Source organism: Magnolia sinica, chromosome 4 (assembly GCF_029962835.1).
Source record: "Magnolia sinica isolate HGM2019 chromosome 4, MsV1, whole genome shotgun sequence".
Lineage (NCBI taxonomy): Eukaryota > Viridiplantae > Streptophyta > Magnoliopsida > Magnoliales > Magnoliaceae > Magnolia > Magnolia sinica.
In genome coordinates, this window is record NC_080576.1 from 6,790,835 (window position 1) to 6,815,424 (window position 24,590).

The window sequence follows — 24,590 nt, forward strand, 5'->3', positions numbered from 1 at the left end:
TACGACGACCCTACACTTCATATGGAGGATGACTCGAATTCGGTGTCACATGATCAAGAGGCCAAGGACTGGCTTCCATCACATCACATATAGATTAATGGTCCCTGCATCTACCTTACTAATGAGCATAATGTAGGTGTTGTATTTATGTTGTGTTACATCGAATTGAGGGCCATTCCATTGTTGAGTTGTGTAATCCAACTCGACATAACAACCCTTAAGACTAGGAGATTCAAACTTACAATTCAGTTGTACATAATTCAAGTGGTCGCACCTATGCCCTTAAGCACAAGGTCGCACTGTTGGATGACCACCATTACCATTTGATTTTATATGGTTGGGTGGCCTTGTGCGTATTTCACAATCGTACAGTTAAATGACCACAATTACGCCGCATGATTGAGTGGCAATTCATGATCGCAAGGCCACATAGGTAAGAAGCCGCACAACTCACAATAATGCATGGTAAGTGGGCCTCACACTTCACATGATCAATGGTCATACAACACCTAATTACATAGTACATCACACATCAAAGTTCATATGATCATACACATGTCATATGGAGTCATAAACATTTGCTAAAGGAGTTCATTCATTGTCCCATGAAAGACTACCACTAATGGTTCCACAAGGCATACACTCAAGGTGGGCGTTATGGCTTGTGGGCCCATGGCCCCAATGCCCTTGTGTACACACTAGTGGGGTCTACAAGTAGGCCCAATATGGTCCATAAGGTGGGCCTAGCAATTGGCGCAGCCCACGACTCAAAATGAACCAAACCTATATCTAATTGGGTGTGGCCCTAACATGCCTGATATAATGGTATGATGGCAAAAATGTAGATGGAAGTTCACCAATGGTTGACATGGACAAAATACTTATATCTTGGCGAGGTCCTCCAATGGATGAACAACATATACATTGAGGTGGGGCCCACCCATCCAGTTGGATGTCAATCACGAAAATAGTTCAGCGACCTTAGAAAATTCAATGGCGGGAGCATTTTCCCATGTTGTGGCCTACCGCATTTTGGACTCTTCTATACCTTGAGGTAGGGTCCACAATGGGCCTGATGAATAGACAATCTTGGATGGAAATCAAACATTAAAGCGGAGAAAGATTTTCAATAGTGGCCATTCCAACAAGGCTACTTTATGTGGCGCGGGCGAGTCAAGGTTTGAATCTGTTTCATTGTTGTGAGACCTATCAGAGATTGTGGCCCACTCAAGATTGTGACCCACCTGGTCGGTGTCGACCTCAACACCATCAGTCAGATGCACCAATCCATGGTGGGCCCGGGGCTTAAAATCAAGTCATTTTGTGGCTTGTGTGGGCCACACCACACACAAAAGTTGAGAAGGTTACCCGCTGTTAAAACAATCATAATTATTTGTTGGGCCCACTAAGATGTAGTTCATAAATCCAGCCCATCCATCATGTGTGTCCCACTTGGTTGAGGGGTTAGACCAAGTTTCAGATGCATCTAAATTTTAGGTGGACCCCAGCAAATGCTTTTATATGTTTTGGTCAGTCTTCACATGATTTTAGATGGTGTGGGCCACTTGAGTTCCGTGTACGATTGATTTTTGGAGTATCTCAATTTCTAAAAGGGGACCCATCAAATGCACGGTGTAGATGTCTGACATACATCACAGTGGGACCTGTGGCGGGGGCCACAGTCCCTACCTGCTCGGACGCTGGCAGCAACAGTGTCCCCCCTTGCTTATTATTAAATTATTTTTTTTAATTTTTGTTTTCTTCTAGTTTTTCATAGGTGGGGCCCACATCGGGATGATCCATTCTACCTATTAGGTTCCTTGGGTCATGACAAGTCCAATAAGCCCAATATTTAATATGTTTAGGCATATAGAAATATTACAGTGGGCCCTAACAAATTTGATAGTAAATATCATCGTTAAAAAATGATTTTTGATGATGTGGCCTACCAGAGATTTGGATCAGCTTCATTTTTTCGGCTCAAGGCCTAAAATGAGCTGGAAAATTGAATGGACGGTGTGGATCAAATACATACATGCGGGGGGCATTGTGGTCCCACAGCCCCTCCCTCTTTTTTCAAGCAGCAGGGACGCTCATATATATATATATATATATTTGTTTGTTTGTTATGTTCACGTGTGTGCATGGGTGTGTGTGTGTGAGTTCGGCCAGCTCAATGGGCCATATTTGAATGGTTTGGATGGCATACAAACCACCATTCTGGTGAGACCCACAAAATCTCGAAATCAAATTGATTTTAGTGTTTTCATCCCATCCAATCCATTGGATGGTATGACGGTCCAGATAACATGTAATCCTCAATGTGGGGCCCGCATTAGTAAATATCATAATTACACTATAAGAAGGAGATCAAGGAAACAAAGAGAAGGAAGGATGAGGGGGTGTACTCACCTTGATGAACTAGATGGATGGTTGAGATAGATGGAAGGGATGAGATTGATGGAGTTGATGGTGACCCACCAAGATCACCTCTCTCTCTCTCTCTCTCTCTCTCTCTCTCTCTCTCTCTCTCTCTCGTTATTCTAGGAAAAATGGTGAAAATGTTAAGGGATGGAGGAGTATTTGTAGAGAAATGGATAAAAATGTAGTTAGTTTATGTTAATGTGATTATGGTTAGCTTAGGCTAGGATTATGAAAATTTGTACATGATTATGACTTAATGGTCGATTAAAGGGACGTGGGATGGCATGGTATGATGACATCATGCATGAGGTGTGGCATGAAGAAGGGTTGACTTTGGGGTGTACATGAGAGAGTGAGGATATGGGTGTGTGACATCACACACATGGGTAGAGATTCTCTCACCCATGTGTGGCATGGTGCATGTGTGCATGGCATGTGTTGTGCACATGTGTAGAATGAAGTATATGACGTCATGTGCAAATGATAAACATGCGGAATAAAGAACTAATGATTCTTCGTGGTGTATCTCACTAATGAAGCGTCGTTTAGATGCATAGGTGGTACCTTCGCAGTCACGGCGATGGGGCGGTCTATATGAAATAGGTTTCAAGGCCTTGGGGTTCCGATCAATCGGGTGTGCACTATGCACGGTTAGTTTAGGTCTCGCCAATGGCATCGATCATTGTGCACATAGGCATAGAAAATGTACGGAATAGACGGAGTCTTACATAAGTTGTCAACTATTAGAACTTTCTTCTTCCCACTAACCAACCGAAGACCGATATCTTAGGGGGAACTTTGAATTTCTAGATTTTACCCGTCATATAGTTGTCCTCCCTTGAAGAGTTTGAAGCTAAGGAAGAATAGAGAGATTTGACCAAAAATGGTTTAGAACTGTTACGCCTCCAAACTAGCTTATCTTCTAACAAATTATCAGGTGATAGTTAGAGATATGATTGATAAGAGTCACAAGATCATCGATCTCCCAATCTAGTAAATCTCTTCTGCAAATGATGTTCCAAACACCGTTTATCCCTAATTTTGAATAGCAGTCAGCTACGAGAATAGATCGGCTCGACGTAAGACGGAATATGCTTGGAAAATCATCTTTCAAGGGAGAATCCCCCGCCCAGATGTCTCCCCAGAAGCGCGTTTTGTCTCCCTTGCCTATTATAATGCTGGTCCCTTTGAGAACTTCTCTTTTAGAGGACAAGATGCCTTTCCAAATAGCCGAAGCTTCGTACGCCGAAGAGTCTTTGGTCCAACATCCTCCCTCTGATCTCCCATATTGGGATTTGATAATCAAGTTCCATAACGTCCTGTCTTCTGTTCCCAACCTCCATGTCCATTTGCTAAGAAGAGCTGTATTCATGGTTTTTAAATCTCTCACCCCTGCACCCCCTTCTTGGATTTGTTTGCACACTTCCTTCCAATCGATTAAATGAATTTTCTTAGTCTCATTGCCATGCCACAAAAATTTTCCTTCTTAGTCTTTCTAAAGATGCCAAAACTGAAGCCGAACATTTATGTATAGACATGAAATACAAAGGAAGGTTGGACAACGCTGATTTTATCAACGTGAGCTGACCTCCTAAAGATAAATATCTACACTTCCATGTGGCAAGATATTTTCCAAATCTTTTTATAACCTTGTCCCAAGAGCGCTTAGGGGGCTTACCAATACATAAAGGGAGACCAACAAGTGAAGAGGGCAACTTTCCTTTTGGACATTGAAACAGATGGGCATAACTTTCAGTTTCTTCGTCTTCCATGTTGACCCCAAAAATCTTTGACTTTGCCCGATTAACTTTAAGACTCGAGACTGCCTCAAAGCATAAGATAATTGATCGTAGATTACTGATTTTTTCTTCTTCTGCCTCACCAAATATTAACATATCATCGGTAAACTGAATATGAGATATTGGGGTCGCCATACCTTTCACCTTGAAACCGCTGATAATACCTTCTTATTGCCCCTTTGACAACATTCTAGAAAAAGTTTCAGCAACAATTAATAAAAGGAAAGGAGACAACTCGCCTTGGTGCAAACCTCTTGAACCTCTGAAAAAACCTGTGGGAGAGCTGTTGAGGATAATCAAGTAATACACTGACCGAACACATTCCCCCATCCACCCTATCCACTTGTTGCCAAAGCCCATGCGCCCCAACATGTAGGTGAGAAAAGACCAATTGACATGGTCATAAGTTTTTTCAATGTCAAGTTTATATAAAAGGCCCTTGTCACCAGATTTGTGTCTTGAATCCAACCATTCTGCAGCTATGAGAGCACTATCAATGATCTGCCTACCAGGAATGAAGGTGCTTTGATTGTCGGAGATTATCTTACCTACCACACCTTTCAACCAATTTGCGAGAACTTTCGCTAAGATTTTGTATGGCCCTCCTATGAGACTGATCGGTCTGAAACTTGATAACGAGTTGACTCCTGAGGATTTAGGGATAAGCGCAATAAAATATGCCCCAAAATCGCTAGAAAGATGGCCTCTCTCTTGAAATTCAGATATGAAATCCATAACGTCTCCTTTTAGGTCCTCCCAGAAAATGCGAAAGAAAGCTAACCCAGGGGCTTTGTCTCCTTCCATGTTATTCAACACACATTTTACCTCATCTACGAAGATGTATAATTCAAGAAAGGAAGCTTCTTTAGCAAAGATGCCATCTAACTGGAGATTATCTAATTTTGGCCTGATCCAACCTTCATCACGAAACAGAGTGGAGAAGTAACTAATGGACTCAACAACAATTCTTTGTCCTCTGTTTGAGACCCATCTATAAGAAGACTATTGATCCTATTATGTTTAGCACGAGCAGAGGATATGGAATGGAAGAATCTCATGTTTTTGTCACATTCCTCCACGATATTTCTTCTTCTAGAACCCTGGCTGAATAAAGCTGCGTTAACTGCACTCTTCTCGCCCTCAAATCAGCTGATAACTAACCGGATTCAACCTCGGAATCTATGGATATCAGTTTAGAAAGAAAGCTGCTCATTTCTAAATCTCTCTTTTTGAGAACAATAGTTTTCCATTCCTTTATTTTGTGTCTCAGAAGCCTCAATTTTCTGCTTAATCTGAAGTTCGCATATCCTTCCACAATCAAATCTAACCACCAATCTGAAATTTGCTGCTTGAAACCCTCTATCTTCAACCATCCTATATCGAACATGAAAGGTTTCAGACCCCAGTTTTCCTCATCAACAGAAAGGATGAGAGGACTATGGTTTGATGTGGGTCTAGGAAGAAGAAACTAGGAAATCAACGGGAAAGCTTCAATCCATTCAGGGGACACTAGGAATCTATCTAGCCTTGCATGGTAGGATTGGTTCTTTCGTTAGATCATGTGAATTTGGATCCAGATAGAGGAAGATCCACAAGCCCCTAATCATCTATCCAATTGGAGAAAGCCCTCATAGCAGCAGTAATAGGCCCCCTCCTCGATTTGTCCTCCGCAAAGCGAGTGATGTTGAAATCACCCCCTAGGCACCAAGGGCCAGAGAAAAAGTTGTTTGGCAACCGTCAGCTCCTTCCAGAATTTGGATCTTCTGTAATCTTGATTAGGGCCATAGATTGAGGAAATGAGATAGCTAAAATTAGAACAAACCTCTTTGAGGACAATAGAAACCGAGAAAACACCTTTCCAACTCAAAATCTTGTCCCACTTCGACGCTCTCCAAGCGACCAGAATACCACACGCACTACCTTCTGCGTCAAGAGCCACCCACTCCACATCTTTTGCCTTCCAAATACTACCCATCAACCTGTCATTAAAGCTAGACACCTTTGTTTCTTGGAGACAACTGACTTTTGCCTTGCTTCGCTCAATGATGTCTTGAATAAGGGACCTCTTATGCCTTGAACCTATACCTCTAACATTCCAGGAAAGATTCTTCATCTATGAAACCGAGCTTCCTCGATGCCTTCCCTTGACTTGACCTGAAGTGTTGTTCTGAAGGATACTCTGAGAAGCCCTAATGCTGCCGGGCTTACGGGGAGATCTTCTTGGATTAGTGGAACCAATCTTCAGAGGTCTCCTTTGAGATTCAATACATTGGAATAGAGCAACAAAATCTTCAGGGTGATCTCCAAAGGATAACCCAATGGATCTGCCTACATGTCCCATAGCTTCTCTGATCCACCGTTCTTTTTTTTCCCGGATGATGTCTATCAAGCTAGCCCTTTGATCTAACAAATCAGGATTAACTGTAATATGCTCTCTCTGGCAATCTGTGGAGTCATCTTGCTTGATTTGGAGAGCTTATGCTTTAATAACTTCTCCCCCATTGGCTTCTTGGAATAGAGAAAGGATCGACCAGGCAGCCGTGTCTTCCCTGGAGGGAGAAGATCAAGGGATTGAACTTCGCGGAGAAGAAGAGTCCTTTGAAAAGCTATAAGAAACATCTCTGTTACATTTGTGAAGAAAACCATCGAGGCTCTGGCTGAATCCTCAATATCAGATTGATACTGATTGACGAAACAAGGAGAGACGGGGATTAAAGAAGGGTGAAAAATAGTTAACGCCTCTTTAGCTCCTAGCGTAGACAATGGAGGATCCGTGGCGCCTGTGACGGGGGGAGAAGTGCGGTCTACGCTTGAAGAAGGCCCAGGTGAAAGGGGCTGGTGAAAAAGAGGAGAGTTGGAATGGTGTGGAAGGCGATGCTCTTAATCGCGGTCGAGACCCCTTTCGAAATCGCGATCGGTTCGATTAAAGATACGTGTGCAGGTAGACTGCGCACGGGCGATAATATCGTTCAATGTGTGGGGATGCGACGAACACATCTCCTTTGGCCATGTGTAAAGTGGAGGCGATGATCTTCCCTTTAATAAGAGATGCGTGTCTCTGTTTTCGGTTGAAAAGATTGCCCTCTGGCGCCTCTAATACGACGAAGCTACTACGACACTCCTTGTAGCCGACTTGTGACACATGTCAAGAGGTAGGCGCAGTGCTCCTAAGGAGGAATTATCTCTGAGTTCCTGCGATAATCGTGCTCCGCAGTAGTAAGACGATTATGCTCCTTTTGCTCTTGCATGCGGGACCGTCTTCTTGTTAGAGGACCTAGACTTCCAGATCTCGCCCCATCTAGCTATATGGTGGCCTTTCTCCTCCTGTTGAATCGGTAGAATATGTATGTATGGCAGCAACAACTCTCCCTTATTTCTCCTAACCCTTGCCCTGATGACTCCCAACTCTTCTCCTCGAATCGTTTTTGGCTCCAAATTGATGAGAGTACCCAGTCTAGATGCCATTGTTCTAAAGAAATCTTCATACCAAAGCTCCAATGGTATCGACAATATGAGTATCCAAACCTCTTCACTCCCGACGGCCGAGAATTCATTCTAGCTCTGGATGTCGGAAACTGGACCGTCCTTGTGTAACACCCCTGCCATAATCAGAAGGTCCAGATTAACGTTGGATTGCGAACTGATCCATAGAGGTTAGATCCGATTGGCCTGATGGATAGCTTTTCTACCGGAACTCTGCACGTTTCATTGATCCAGCTGATTACATCGTCGATCGTAGCTCCTTCTTTGGTGTTGACCACCACTGTATCTTTGAGACCTAAGGATGATCGTTCGATGGAATCATGGTTGATGTGTACCACATTTGTCTCCATAGGTTGAGATGTCTCCTGTTCCCGATTGGGTCTTCCTTTCAGAATGGTGGAAAATCCAAGGGTTGGGATCTGTTGTGGTTGGAGCAGAGCTTCTTTGTAAGGGTAAGATTCCTGTTGATTTTGTCCCTTTACAGAGGTCGATATTTGCGCCACCGTGGAAAAATTTGGCATGACAGCTCCATAGCCTCTTCTGCGTCTCAGTTCTGGACCAAATCTAGCTTTCTGCACCACCATCTTCCTGCGAATTTGGTTGATTCACTTATCCCATGTTAGATTGAGGTCCAAAAAATTAGCCCCATCCATGATTCAAGTGGAACACGTGATTGGAAACATTATACATGGCAATGCTCACCCTCCAAACTGTTTTTGTTGTTGTGGACCACTTGGGGTCTCGTATGGGTCTAATTTTTAGGTCCCATGCCTAAAATTTGGGTTGGAAGCTAACCGTTAATGTAAATTTTATATAGTCATCAAGGTGGGCTCTGTAAAAATAAAGGGTGAACGTCTTCCTCTCAACTATTTCCTCCACATGAATCACAACTCAATTTGAATTTTTGGCCCTAAGCCTAAAGCGGGATTACACATTTATTGGATTTCAACTATATAACAAGGTAAGTCCATTGAAAATCAAGGGTGGCATCCTTCATTGAATTGTTTCAAATATGAAATGAAAAGGGGATTTTTATGGACGCGCAGCCTTGACTTCTCCTGAGGCTCATTGTAACTTTGTTTGTGAAATCTACTCCAATAACTAGGGAAGAGGATTTTTATTTATTTAATTATTTTAACACATGCATGCACACCCCCACACACTTACGCCGTAGTGGGATTGCATACTGAGGAGATCTTAAGAATTGGTCGAATGACAAATAAAATCACTATAGGTCCTAGGAAGGTTTCCTGCAATGTAGTCTACTTGCTCTCTAAATATGCTTTAATTTCGAGCTCAACTCTAAAAACGAGCTGGAAAAATGAATGAACTTTGTAGATAAACCACATTATTCACTGTGAGCCTAACAAAGTTTACTCACTAGGATAAAGTGTAACTCAATACATAATCCGATTTCGATCAATAGATATATAATAAACTTTAATAGTAGAGCAAAAAATAAGGCTGACCTATAGTTCATTTGGGCCACATCAAAGGAAAACCCTAGGAGAGAGACATCCACCCTTGATAAAAATCAAGGCTCATTGTGATGATTATATTAAATCCACACCTCAACCATTAGGTGCCACGCTAAATTTTAGGCATGAGCAATTAAAAAAAAAAACTCCTACGGAGATTTGGTACCAAGGAAAACAGTTTAAAGGGTGAGCGTTTGCATGTGTATTGTTTCTGTTCGTGTGGTCGGGATGAGGTGGGTGACGCGTGGGTGGTCAGTGTGGACGACTCATTTGCTTTACTCGAAACCACGCCCTTCGTCTTCCAAACTTCAACTCACACCCCAATCATCTCTCTCATCTTTCAACTTCCAACCCACGCCCCATCTCTCTCCCCCATCTTCAAACTTCCAAACCCACTCTCTCTCTCTCACTCTCTCTCTCTCTCTCTCTCTCTCTCTCTCATCTTCCAACTTCCAACCCATGGCACATCTCTCTCTTACTTTCCAAGCTCCCAAATCTTCATAAGTCTCTCGCTTTCTCTTTTCTCCTAAGCTTCGATCTATTCCTAACTTCCTCTGATCATCGCCTCCGGCCAAACTGCTGGATTTTTGCCGAGATTCGCCTCGAATATAATGCCATTCTCACCTAAAACAGGTTCGTCTCTCTCTCTCTCTCTCTCTCTCTCTCTCTCTCTCTCTCTCTCTGAGAAGCACTCGAGCTCAGGTTGGACTATTTTGGCAACCGGCTTGTTGAGATGTGGCACATGTGCCAAAGTGCATGTGCCACCATCCGTCTTCAAGTGCCCCTAGGGCCGTAGAGATTTTGATATGATTTTCGTACTTCATGTGCTTTATAGGTCACAACTCTTGGCTCTAAGGGACTGTTTGGATGCCTGTAAGTCACTTACATGTGAAAGTCACTTATAGGTAACCTGTTTGGATATAAGTTGTAAGTCACTTACAGGTAAGTTAGTTTTTTGGTTTGGATAACCTGTAAGTTACTTACAGGGGAAAAGTTGTATATTTGCACCAAGCAGAGCTTGAATTAGGGAATTATTTCAAAGTGTTATGATCATATGAGAATAAATAAGATCAAATATATCATTTTATTAAGCCCATCAAGATGAATATATGAGCTAATTATTAGGTAAAACTAATCATCAAGTGGGCCATAAAAGTGGGCCCATGAATTCAAAAAATATATATAATGTGAAACAATAACTCAATTTAAACATTGGGAATAAACTTAAAAATAAACTTAAAAACATTAATAGCAAATATAATAATCATATACATTAACAATGTCTTCTTTAACAATAAAAAGTACATTTTTTCATCTAAATGTAGACATTGAGCCATAAGTTTAAGCATATCCAAAGCTAAGTAGACTATACCACAGGAAAAAGTGAAAATACTGATTTCGACCGTTGAAACCTTTCTAGTGCCCATAGTGATCTTTATTTGTCATCCAACATGTTCATAAGATCACAAACACATAGATGAAAGGAAAAAAAAAATCAGCTTGATCCATAACTTCTGTGGCCTCCTAGAAATTTTCAACGGTATACACTCAATTCACACTATTTCTTGTGGTGTGGTTCACTTGATCTTTGCATATAGCTAATTTTTGGGATCAGGACTTAAAATTAACTATTAAAATGGATGGACAGTGTGGATCAAATACATATATCATGGTCGCCCTTCCCGCAGAACACTCAATTGCGCACGAGTTGGCAAGAGTTCTCTTGAAAACTTTTTGAGAACTCATCATACGTGATTTGAGTCCAAAACCTGAATGGTCCACCTGATGCAGAACCCGATGAAACCACTATGACCTAACTTTTACTTTGATCTAAAACATTGGTGGGCCATGACAAAGAAAACATTTTCCTACCTTGATTTGCATCTTTCTTTCTATGGCCCACCAGAGTTTTAAATCAGGGTGAAAATTGGTCCTTAAAGGTTTCATGGGATGCTGCATCACATGTATCGTTCGGATTAGAGGCCCATGACACGTGTGAAAAAATGCGCACATGCGTAAGTGAGCATGCCTTATAGAGTAACGTCAAACCACTCCCGTTTTCAAAGGAGATAAAAAAGGGTAGATGAAACCCTACCATTTTAGGAGGAGAAGAGTTGGAAGGCGGTAATTCCAGAGAGGGAGGGGGAGAGAGATTGCAGAGAGGGAGAGCTATTCCGACTGGTTGATGAAAGACGAGGAAATGGTGCGTTTCTCCCTCTTCCCCTATTTTTAAAAATCCGACTGTTGAGCCTGTAACGGCCCATTTGGATGCCTATAAGTTCTTTTAAGTTGTAAGTGATTTACTTACAGGTGAAAGTTACTGATAGGTAACTTGTTTGGATGTAAGCTGTAAGTCACTTACAAGTAAGTTAGTTTTGCTGTTTGGGTAACCTATAAGTTACTTACAAGTAAAAAATTGTATATTCACATCGAGCGGAACTTAGATTATGGAGTTGTTTCAAAATGTTATGATCATATAAAAATACATGGGATTAAATATATAATTTTACTAAGCTAATTAAGACGAATATTTAAGTTAATTCTTAGGCCATAATAATTATCAAGTGGGCTATAAAAGTGATTGAAATACACACCATTAAGCATAAATGGTCCATATATAACAAAATCAGAATTATCAATACTATCCAATTTTTAGAATCCAAATGCATGAAAATAATTAAATAAAATTAAAAAATAAATGCATTAAAGGAATCCAAGGGAGCATCTTAGGGCCTGTTTGGCCGGGCAGATCGCATGGTATTAGGAGGGATGGGATCATTTTCAAGGTAATGATGTGGCGTCAGTGGGTTGTCTTAAGATCCATGGGATTGCTTATATCCTGGGACCTGTTCACTTGGTCTGCCTGGCACGCCGTGTATCCCAGGATTTTACTTTCCAATCCATCCAACCAAGGGATAGGATCAATTTTAAGGTAATGATGGTGATGTCAGTGGATTGTCTTAAGATCCATGGGATTACTCATATCCCGGGACAAGTTCACCGGATCTGTTTGGCTCGTCATGCCTATCCCAGGATATTGCCGATCCCATCCCTCCTAATACCGTGGGATCTGCTGGATCTGTGCAGCCCACCTTAATATATTAATAAATAAATGCATAAAAAGAATCCATATGCGGCCCACCTTAATATATTAATAAATAAATGTATAAAAAGAATCCATCTTAGGTGTACCACACTATTAGAAATAGGCAAACAGCCCATGGGTTCATTAAACTAGTCACAAATGTTTATGTGGTGTGGTTCACATCAGATTTGGATCATCCTAAAATGAGTATACACACGTTCTGTAGTGTTTTGTACTTTAAAGAACATATGAATTCTTTAAGGTAAATTGACAGTTTGTTCTCAAACGACAGCATGAACACAATATGTAAGTAGCATACGATGTAGGTGCACCTACCTTTTAGTGATCCAAATCATATTTCTGGTGCACTATGAATGGATTATGAATAAAGGTAACCTCCATCAGACAAATCAGCCATCTAATGAGTGTACATTGTACCATTGTATATATACCACTGGACATGTCTTACTTTAAAGCATCCGAGGAGTTTATTATTAAAATAGATGGACGGGGTGGATGAAATACATAAATCACGTGGATCCCACAGAATTTACTCAGTACGCAATCCCCTAGTTCTTGTGAGAACTTTTTGAGAACTCATAATACGTGATGTTAGTCCAAAATCTGAATGGTACACGTGATAAAGCATCCCATTAAACCCACAGGGCCTAACTTTTACATTGATCCAAAATTTTCGTGGGCCATGGCAAAAGAAAACATTTTTCTCCCTTTATTTTCATATTACTTTTATATGGATCACCGGACCTTTAGGTCAGGGTGAAAATTAGCCCCTGGGGGTTACTGGGATGTTTCATCACATGAACCGTTCAGATTAGATTCCTATGACACGTGTGGAGAGGATCGCACCTTCACACGTGCACAGGTGAGCATGCGTACGAGTAACACCTAATCCACTACCGTTTTCAAAGCAGAAAAGGAAACATTGCGATCAAACCCTACCGTTGTGGGGAGGAGTAGAGAGGGAGGGCGGTCGTTGCAGACAGAGAGAGATTGCAGAGAGGGAGGGTGGTCGTTGCAGACAGAGAGAGATTGCAGAGAGGGAGAGCGAGAGATTGCAGAGAGGGAGAGTGCGTTTCTCCATCTTCCCCTCTTTTTAAAAATCCGACCGTTGAGCCTGTAAGTAGCTTACAGGGAAGTGACTTCTCACCCCCATCGCCCTGCAGTTTTTTGGTAGATTTGCCTGTAAGTGACTTACAGGCTGTAAGTTACTTACAGGTGAATTTTCTCTCCCAAACGCCACCTGTAAGTGACTTCCCTGTAAATCACTTCCCACTTACCCAACTTACAGGCATCCCAACAGGCCCTAAGAAGGAAATGAGGGCAGTTGAAGTCGAGCTCTGATATTAGTTTTTCTGTCTCAGAAAAAGGAGAAGAAGGTGAAGAAGAAGAAGAAGAGAAGGTAAGGTAAACATTAATTTATTTTTTATTTTTTTTATTTTTTTTTAATTTTATTTTTTTTTACGGATCGTCGATCTCTCCAACTCCCATTTTGGTCTATTGCTATTTGGGGCCCGTTTTGGCCATCTAGACCGTTGATTAGAAAATGTTGTGGGCTCATTGATGTGATCCAGACCGTTTATATATTGGGCCGCACACAGGATGGGAGAAATGTTTTGCCCTCGAATTTCAAATCCTGACTGTTGATCTGATGTCCCACTATGGATGCATATGCGTCTTGGTTTTTTTTTTTTTTTAATTATATTTTGTTTGACTCAAACCGTTGATGTGATGCGTCCCATGAGATCAATGGCCTCCATCATGCTGTGCCATCATACGGATCATTGGATCAACACCACTGGTGGTTGTAGAATTTGAATCCATTGAAAGAACAGTCTACAAAAGACATACAGAGTGTCAATCCAAACGTCAAAATTTTGGGCCCCACTGCTGATGGGGCATGGCCTGATAGTAAGCACTGAAGGATGATTAGCAGAAGGTGGGCCCCACATGAAAACTGTGCTGGGCCAAGCAAAAGCTTGATTGGATTGTCACCATCGTCTCATGGGGTCTCTTCTGTCCTCTGCAGAAACAAAGCCATGGAAGAAAGAAGGGAAGGAGCAGAAGACCTCTCAAACCTCTCCCAATCCATCGCCAGCCCCAAAACTCTAAACCTAGAGTCCCAGAATAAGCATTCCGCCATAATCCAACGCCTCTCAAATCCCATTCCCCTCAAATCCCATTCCAATTCCTCCTCCCAATCCACCCAGTCCTTTCTCGATCTCTTCTCCCAATCCAAGCTCTCCATCCAAACAGCCCTGGATCGTTGCCGTCAGATTTCTGCTGAGAACCCCGACTCGAAATCCCACCTGAAATCTGATCTTGACAGCCTCTCAGCTGCCATCACTGATCTCGAGAAACTCCTTGCGGAGAACTCATACTTCCTCCCATCCTATGAACTTCGCTCATCTCTCAAGTCCATAGCTGAATTGAAAGAATCCCTCGAATCCACAAGCTCGGAGCTTCTGCCGCGCAAGAAGTTTGCATTCAGGAACAAACCTGCAAAGAAAAATTCGGTGGATGCAGGCGGTGAAGCTCAAGTTAAGGTTCCTAATGTTGATCGGGATCTGCCTGGATTCCAGAGCAAGATTGAAAAGGTTCCAGAGGTAAATCCGGTTGAAAAAACATACCTTGGAATCCGGCATTCCCCTGGATTTCAAAACAAGGTGGGTGGTGTTTTGGTTAAGCAGTTTAAGGACTCGGAAGATGGTGATTTTACCCTTTCAGATCTTGAGTCTTGTGAAATTCGTTTGAAGGGCAGATTGAGAGCGCTCTTCATTCATCGGCTTAGGAATTGTCGTGTTTATGTTGGTCCGGTATCTGGTTCAATCCATATTGAAGAAGTTGAGGGGTGTCTGTTCATGTTGGCATCTCACCAGATTAGGATTCATCATGCGAAGGCGACGGATTTTTATTTGCGGGTTCGGAGTAGGCCTATCATTGAAGATAGTAGTGGTGTGGGGTTTGCGCCGTATGGCTTGGTGTATGAAGGGATTGAGAAAGAGATGAGGGATTCTGGTCTTGGTGATGAGACTGGGAATTGGGCAAATGTGGATGATTTCCGATGGCTACGAGCTATGCAGTCTCCAAATTGGTGCATTTTGCCGGAGGAAGACCGGGTTGGCACTGTTAATATCTCAGATTCAATGACACAGAACAGAGATGATGAGTCTGTTTCCGTCTAAATGCTGTAACAGGGGCATGTAGTGAATTGTGAAATGCTAAGGGGGAGCACAAGCTGAACATTGAGCCTGGTGCTGCATGGGAGCTCAATGGGCTCTTCTATATAAAAATGGTATGTGAGAGATTTTTTTTTCTTCCAAACCTAAATGGTTGTTATCAGTAAAGCAAATATTTGGAGAAGTGCCATGTATGATATTTGGAGAAGTGCCATGTATGATATTTGGAGAAGTGCCATGTATCATGCACTAAAAAGTCTGGAAATGATGCCAGTAATTGGTAATTTTGTTGGGGCAATTGCTATCCACTACCACCCATATTGATTGAGGCAGCCATTGTGTTGCGGGAATCACTATCCTCGCCCTAATAATAGGCAGATATTTTTGTTGATAAAGGGTTTTTTATTAACATAGAAAAGGAAAATTACAATGAGGAACTCAACAACAAAGGAGGGTGTGGAGAAACCTGCAGGACTAGTGCAAAGATCATTGACATCTAATCTTGTGTCTTTAAATAAAAGCAAAATTCTAAAACACACTCACTTGAAGGGCTGATTGTGAACAATTCTTTAGGTAGGGGTACTTTAGTCATTTCCATTTCCATTTGCATCAGGGTTTTAGTTTTTCCTTACCAAAAAAAGAAAAAAAGAAAAATCAGGCTTTAGTTTGTTTGTAAGCTATGCATAGCCCCTTTTGTGAATGTGTCTCACTTGAGTGGATTGTGAATGGTTTTTTTTTTTTTTTTTAGAAGAAAACTTATTTCTTAGCATTCTTTGCTAGTTTGGTGCGTGTTACCCTGATGTGAAAATGTGTTGCTTGATCCTCACCAATGCATAACTAGTGTGCTCTCTTCCCACTGTTTTTTTTTTTTTTTTTTTTGAGCATTCTTAAAGTTCCTAAAGTTCTTCCAAATCTGAACTTTAAAAGGTTTTGATTTAAAACAGACTTGGTGTTCTGACCTGTAGAATCAGATCTCAAGAGTCCCAATATGAAGCAACCTGGTGTTCTGAACTGCTCCTGTCGGCCTAGCAAGGACCAATGGGTTGTTATTAGTTTGTTCATCATATATTAGCCCTTTTCCCAGTTGCTTGTTTGTTAGGTTGTTCTTCTATTAAAAAAATCATTTATTATGATAAAATAGATATTTTATATTTGAGATTATACTTTTTTATTTGCATACTTGTGGTTGAGATTATACTTTTTTATTTGCATACTTGTGGTTGATTTTTCTTTTTCTTTTCTTTTCTTTTTGTCAATTCATGTATTCTTTTGGATGCAAGATTTGTGAAAAAGTGCTGAGTATTTTAGAAACATGGAGTAAAATGGGAATTTTCTTGCTGATATTTTGAAAATGAGCTAGATTACAATGTGTTTGCTGATATGTAAAATGTGTCTGCCACAAAAATCATAATCATCCAAGCTTTCTACCAATTAATTGGGGACATCTACATGAATCCTGTTATGCCATTCTACTCTATCAAGGGCTAGACCTTCAATTAGAACATAGTTCATCAAATTCTTCTCGTATGGTGTGCCGTAAAGGCCATTACGTAAAGGTAATGGTGGCAACCGTTATGCGTTACGGGGTCGTAATGGCCGTAACAGCCGTTATGGAAAAAAAAATGACCTGTAATTGCCGTTAACGGCATGTTACATCCCCTATAAAGGCCATAACAGCCCCGTAATTGTTTGTTATGGGGGCAGATGCATGTTTTTTGTACTTTTTAAGCAACATTACGGGGCAAATACAGGTTTTTCAGGAGTTTTTTTTTTCAATAAAAAAAAGAGACCCTAACGGCCGTTATGGGGGCCATTACAGCCGTTACGACCTGTATCGTAAAGGTAATGGTGGACGGCCACCGTTACCGTTACAGAACACCTTCATACTACTTCCACTCACATTCTTTTGGGCCTTCCCCTTGCCCTTTTAGAGCCTTCAACCTGTACCAACTCACTCATTTTAACTAGCATGTTCTTGGTCTCTGGTGCACATGACCAAACTGTTTGTCTACTTTCCTTCATCTTATTACCTATTGGAGCTAATCCTAAGTTCCCTCAAATATATTCATTTCTAATTCTACCCTTTCTTGTCTTGCCAGTCGTCCATCTCAACATCCTTATTTCAGTTATACCCATCCTATGAGCATGTTGTTCCTTAACTATCCAACATTCTGTCCCATAAGGCATGGCTGGTCTTATAACTGTCCTATAAATTTCCCCTTCTAGTTTGAGTAGCACACGACCATCACATAAAACTCTAAAGGCACATCTCCATTTCTTCGACCTACTTGAATTCTATATGCTACATCCTTCCAAATCTCTCCACTTTCATGAATTATTGATCCAAGGTATTGAAAGTGGTCATTTTTGGAAAACTGTTTGGTTAACAATCTCAACTAATTCCTTGTTTCCCCCCTATTGTTACTAAAATTGCATAGTATGGTTCAATCACTCTCTTGCAAAGTTTCATAGTATGGGTTGTAAGTTTAATCCCATGATAGTTATTGTATTTCCGTATATCTCATTTCTTCTTATAAATAGGTACTACGGTACTTTTCCTCCATTTGTCTAGCATTTTCTTCAATCTTGCAATCTTGTTGAGCAACTTTGTCAACCAAAATAACCCAGTATCTCCCATACACTTCCAAACCTCTATCGGTATACCATCTAGTCCTATTGCTTTTCTATTTTCATCTTTATTAGCTTCTTTTACTTCATATATCCTAATCCTGTGGAAGTATTTATGGTCGCTGACGTCATTTGAGTTCATGGTTCCTTCTATCCTTGTGCTCTCAGAGTAGTTGTCATTTAATAAGTTTTGAAGATAGCTTCTCCATCTTTCACCTCTATTGGCACCTTTGGTTTTCATTTTTAATGTATCTAACATGATTTAGGTCCCTACCCCTCCTCTCTCTTATTTTTGCAAGTCTGAGACATCTTTCTCGCTCTCTCGTCCCTAAATAAAGATCGTCATAAGCCTTAAGTTTAGCTTACTTTCTTAGCTTACTTTTTATCATTTTCATATTGTTTTTTTTTTCTTTTTTCCATTCTTTCAAGTCCCTTGTCAAGCTTTGAACCATGAACGTTTCTCATGAACAGCTTTTTGTACATTGTCATTCCAATACCAAGTTTCTTTTTATGATTCGCTTTTCCCTTTAGATACTCCCAAAACATCCTTTGCCACTTATGCACTCAACCATCTCATTCTACATAACATTTACTTCTTCCTTGATATTCGACTTTACTTCTTCCAACAATTTATTCTCGAATAACATTGTTCTCTGTCCTTTTAAATTCCACCATCTACTTTTTGGACACCTATAATTTCACTCCCATTCTTCCATCTCATTGTGTAAATATCCATAACCATTAACTAAGTTACATAGTGAGACTCTCTCTTGATATAACCTTGCAATCCTTATATATTGATCGGTTTGTTTTCCGAAGTAGAAAGAAATCTATTTGGCTTGTATATGATCAATTTTTTAAAGTAATAACTTTCATCTCAGGTATGTGTTTGTTAGAGCCAGATTGTATGCCATAACAAAATCAAGGAGAGCATCACCCATCTTGTTTCTTCTCCCAAAACCATATCCTCCATGTATGCTTTCACATCCTCTACTTTCTTTTCCTACATGACCATTTAAATCTCCTTCTATAAATCTCCTCTCTCAATTTAGAATTCCTTGACTTAGTCAATCCATATCCTCCTAGAATTGCCTCTTGATTCGATGCTCTAACCCTAATTTAGGCGCATATGCACTAATAACATTGATTATTGTTTTGAAAGGTATGGCATTGATTATCTCTTCTCTTAACACACATTTTATTAATTAAATCCAATCACTCTCCTAAAGTATACAATTTTATCCTTCGGATTTTAATCTACCACTATTCCTATTCCTTTTCTATTATTTCCCTTTCCCATATGCCAAAGTTTATATCCAATTCTCTTGCCTAGCTTCTTTACTTGGCGTGCGTCCAAAATGGCATGGGAACCCTTGCCTAGTTTTCACAACAGTTGGGCATTGTTGCGGTGTATTGCTTTTGGGGGATGCCCTAGCTAACCCTTGCCCATTTCTCACTATACCTGGATTCCGATGCAGCATGTCGCTTACAGGGATGATCTTAGAAAAGACTATTAATTGAGATCCCTTGTAGTTGTAGGTGATTTGCATTTCAAAGTCACTCTTGCTGATTTTTTTTTTTTTTTTTAATGGTCTATGTCACAAGGTGTGTCCAAGATAGCAGAGCTTTCTAGAGGCCTACCATCAGTTGACACAGTAGTATTAATGCTTCCAAGATATGTCCACCCAACTCTTATGTAGGCACAGTGGATGATCGAATCATGCACCCCACTTACGAACTTAGGACCCATGGGCAGTTCATATCCCCTGGTGATGGATCATATACTTGTTTTTTTATTGGTAGGCACACATTCCTACCTGATGATTTTAACCAAAAGTGTAGAAGAGCTGCATAAGCTTAAAGACTTTACTTTCATCTCTATCTCTTACCATCTGAGCTGCTTTGGCATAGAAATCCACAAAATTAGAGATAAATTATTGACCTCGCATCTCATTTTGTAATCCTATCAGCAGCTTTGATTATTAGCATCCTGTCATGAGTGTGAGAACTTTCCTGTCCAACTTATTGGTGAAGAACTTGACATGCTCGAGCTGGTTACCAGTGTTTGCAATATTAATAGTATCGTCAGATATTATCGGTATCATTACTGACCAATATGAAACAACCATAGAGTCAACTCCTTGGTATTGATGATTTGTCGGCGATATATTGCAATATATCGTGTGATATCAGCCCATCCTAGTACATTTAATTCATGTATCGTCGATACATGCGATAATGTATCGACGATACATGGACACCGTCCTTTTTTGAACTTTGTTGATTTTATTGCAAAGAGGTCAAAGCCTAAAGAATTACAAAAAAGCAAAAGGGAAAAGAAAGACCCATCTACAGATTTGTCCAATTTTCAGGGAATTGAGTTGATGCAATAGCCTCTGACTCGATCGCCCATTCCATGACATGCTCTTTAGCCAGATTGCAAACCTCTAATATATCTCCTTTCTGATTCTTGAAATATTGATTATTCCTTTCCAACCAAAGAAACCAAATCTTGACTAGAAGACGGACGCCAGACCTTGCCTATCTTCCCTTTGCCCCGACCATACCATGACAAGAAAAAAGACTCAATGGATCCCGACAGCACCCATTGAATACCAAATGTGATAAAAAAAAGCCTTCCATATCTTTCTTACGAATGAACAATGTATGAAAAGATGGTTTACCGATTCCTTATCCTGATAGCATAGAAGACACATGGAAGAATCACTGTTCTCTTGCGCAAATCGTCGACTTTAAGCACTTTTTAAATTTTTTTAAATTTTAATTTTTTAATTTTTTTTATCACTAGCCAAGCTAGAGCAGCCACGGAGGAGCACCATATATTTACACATGGGCAGCGCAACTGGCCCCATTAACATTTGACCCACCACTGATCATTTGGTAGAAGGATTTTATTGAAAACTTGTCGGACTTTTCTTCTAACCATCTCATAGAATTGCTTTCTAAGACCAATGGGGAGCCTTACTGAATATTTCCAACAATCTCAACAACTCCTCTACTTCTACCTCATCTGAATTTCTCATACAGGGAGGAACCCAAATAACGTCTTCTCCTTGAAAAGAAAAGTACCTTGCCACCAGCATATTTGCTTCTAGCAAAATCCTGCCAAACGGGGGGATACCTCCCTCAGATTTTCCTCCCTAACCATACATCTTCCCAAAATCTAATCTCCTCACCTTTATGACTTTACCCATGGAAAACCCCATACTTCCCAAAGTTTCATGTCAAAATTTCATCAATTTTCCTAATTTTTTCTCAATGTTTCCCTCAAACAGCTATACATGCGATATTTCCCTCGCGAGACCAATATGTTTCTGTATTCCAAGCATGTGATACATGCATAGATGGCGACTCTGTGAACATTGGTGGTCACATGCATTCCGTGGGCAAGTAATATTATATTTCACACAGTCTGTTGCAATCTTGGGATCTGATTTGATCTGAAGTTTTCTAGTGTTCTATCAGATGGCAAGTTCCATAACCTTCTGAATTTTTTCAACACCCTTCCTAATTCCCATGTGTCTGACCGGGTACATTGGACATCTGAAGCACTTCAATGTATACACAAAGCTGATTTCATTCCCCTCCATAGATCTGTCTGAATGGAATTTATAACACAGATGGATTCATTCTCCTCCACAGATCTGTCTGAATTGAGTTTTTATCATTCATCTTCGGACTTTATCGAGCAGCACCATAATGGCACTTCTTTTGTTGTTCTATGAGAATGGTAATTTTATTAAAAGCTGGTGAGAAATGTCACAACGAAAAACAAAAATCAAAATGGGAAGGAGCCAAAATGTGTCAGATGATGAGCGCTGTGGTACAAATCTACACCCATTTGTTGATGGATCACACTTCCAAATCTCTTTCTTCTTCTTGTTCGTTTGTTTGTTTTTTCCCCCCTTTTCCTTTGTTGAGAGGTAATGGTGAATGTTATTAGAAGAGCAAAGAAACTACATAAACAGATGAGGAAAAAGTTCCCATTGAAAAGGGAAGGGTGTAAAACACCACAGCCAAAACATCCACATTATCATCTCTCTTCCTACATGGGTAAACCGATTTTTTTTTGGCCTAGTGATATCACAGATTGCAGAAAACATAGAGAGGAGCTCCAATGTCTTTCCAATTATTAAGGATGTTACAAATGCCCAGATTCATGTCTCTGTTTCTGGAATCGCTGATCCTGATCTGCAGTTCTTCGAGGATTAAGAACAACATATTTCTACCGTTGTTTTTGTTTTCTCTTTCAAACATGGATTTCTCCTTTCAATGTGGAAAATGGCACTATGGAAAGGTATGTAATCCATTCATATGACCATCTCTTTGATATTTATTAAGGATCTATCGGTCTTAATGCGGACAAGGATTCTCGGATTCTCCGTACTGATGTGGATTGGTTGAAGAAGCCAAAAAAAGAAAAAAAGATGAGGCTGGAAAATTGTGCCCTTTGTTTATTTTGAGTGATCTGTTTCTCATTTCCATGGTCTTTTTTGAGATGCACAATGATTTTTTTTTTTTTTTTTTCTTCTTTCAAGTTTTGCAAGCAGTATTATCGTTTTGGGTCTCAAGTTACAGGACCTGAAAATTACTGATGGATGTACTGATGAACAATGATTTTGATACTTCTTTCGCATCCATTTGTTTCCAAGTATTTTGGTTTTCTCATGTGGGCATTCGTTGCTGCAATTCACTAATTGGGCTCCTTATTTTAATTGTCCTTGGCAGCTGTACTTATAATAACTTCAACAAGTATTTTGGGGTGCTGCAATCTTGTCTAATTCAATACTTCTTCATCCATATGAATAGGATCACCAGCTATGCCTCATTCCAGCTCTGAATTTGTAGAATTGGGCTTCTCTTGCACCACAAGATTGAAGCCTCTACTCTGATAGCGTACCCTGCTTCAGGCCTGATTTTTCTCAGTTCTCATCTTCAGGGGTTTTATGGACTTGAATGTATATGAAATTACAAACTGGGAAGAGTTTTATACAAAAGAAGATAGATTCAGCTGAAGAATGTCTCCCCTCATCTATCCATGGGTTGGCAAGACTGAAGTTGGTTAGGGCTCCTTTCGGAATATTTAGGTGCAAATTGCCACTTCACCCTATTTAAACACAAATGAAGTGAATTTCAAATTGCACTGTGTTTAGAAAGTGAGCACCATGCGGCCAGTATTGCCATCAAGCAAACTGGCCATTTTTCTCATATTGCCATCATCCTGCTTAGTAACCTCAAGCTTGTAGTTCATTATCTTCGTTGGTTTAACCCATCAATTGTCTGTACATACATATCATGAAGTAATCGGGTAAGCACGTATGGATATGGTAATTTCTGGTAATTAGGTAATTGGTTAATCAGGTAATTTTTTTGAATTGTATTAGAAAAAATCTCCCATTTGTTACATTGCTCTTGTGGGAGCATTGTGCTCTTATTGCCGGTCCCTAGCCTAGATAAAGGAGGGTTGCATTAGGTTGGCAACTGGTGTGAAACTTATGTCATAACTTCCAGCTAATGCAACTGGTGTGAAACTTATGTCATAACTTCCAGCATGACGCTGAACAATATGACATTTCAAACTCATGCTAGGACATTGTCCAATTGAAGTTATTGCTCTATCAAATGGTAGAGTTGAATGGACGAAAAGGATTTGACTGCAATTAGTTGGGTTAAGGCTTAGATGATGTTGATGATACAAATTTCTCAATCAAAATTTTGTTGTTTTTAGTGGTTATGTCGGATAATCAGGTAAATGGACATCTATTGACAAGAAAAATGTCCTTTAATCATCCTCTTATTGGCCATATATCAGAAAAGGGGGCATGCCTTGCTTAGGTTGTTTTGGCCCATCTGCATATGTTGACTGATCAAAGCCCATCTGCACGTGTTAACCCATCGAAGCACATGTTTACTTGTAATTTTCAACTCTGGCTAGTAGTATTTATTTATTTATTAATGTTTTTAAATTTTATACACACACCCACACCACATGGGCACTCGATCTCCTGAACTCAGTGTTGAAACAGTCTGTCTACCACCAAGCCATGGAGCCAGATCCCTCCTGCGAGTAGGATTTGCTAGGACTTTGAAAGATTTATGCATCCTAGGGCAGCCTGTCCCAATGCACACGAAACTAGGTATGATTGATTCCACTATGGGCCTATCATCCAGGGACTGAGCCCAAGCTAGAAAATTATTAGGGTTTTGTTTCTAATGTAAGTTTGATATTCCAAATGTTAGGGCTTTGAAAGATTTATGCATCCTAGGGCAGCCTGTCCCAATGTACATGAAACTAGGTATGATTGATTCCACCATGGGCCTATCATCCAGGGACTGAGCCCAAGCTAGAAAATTATTAGGGTTTTGTTTCTAATGTAAGTTTGATAGTGATAGTGGGCCTGGGCTTATGCTCCAGATCTGCCTGACTGAACGCTAAGCCTAAGGACTCGAGGGGTCACTTGCTAGGCTTCGACTG

At 40.4% G+C, this 24,590-nt stretch overlaps 1 protein-coding gene across 7 annotated transcripts; it reads left to right on the forward strand.

The window, feature by feature from the left end:
• The first annotated feature begins 13,208 nt into the window (after nucleotides 1-13,208).
• On the forward strand, nucleotides 13,209-23,495 carry LOC131242287 (tubulin-folding cofactor C). 7 transcript variants are annotated; one of them, XR_009169578.1, is made up of 3 exons: nucleotides 13,210-13,694; nucleotides 14,325-15,582; nucleotides 22,844-23,495. XR_009169578.1 is itself a non-coding variant. In XM_058240841.1 (2 exons), exon 2 carries the CDS (start codon nucleotides 14,327-14,329, stop codon nucleotides 15,470-15,472), a length of 1,146 nt encoding a protein of 381 aa, XP_058096824.1. In that variant the 5' UTR covers nucleotides 13,209-13,689; nucleotides 14,317-14,326; the 3' UTR covers nucleotides 15,473-15,602. The 7 variants fall into 7 exon arrangements, 3 of the variants coding, with proteins under 3 accessions (XP_058096824.1, XP_058096823.1, XP_058096822.1); XR_009169577.1 differs by having other exon boundaries at nucleotides 22,925-23,495; XR_009169579.1 differs by having other exon boundaries at nucleotides 23,055-23,495.
• Nucleotides 23,496-24,590: the final 1,095 nt, after the last annotated feature.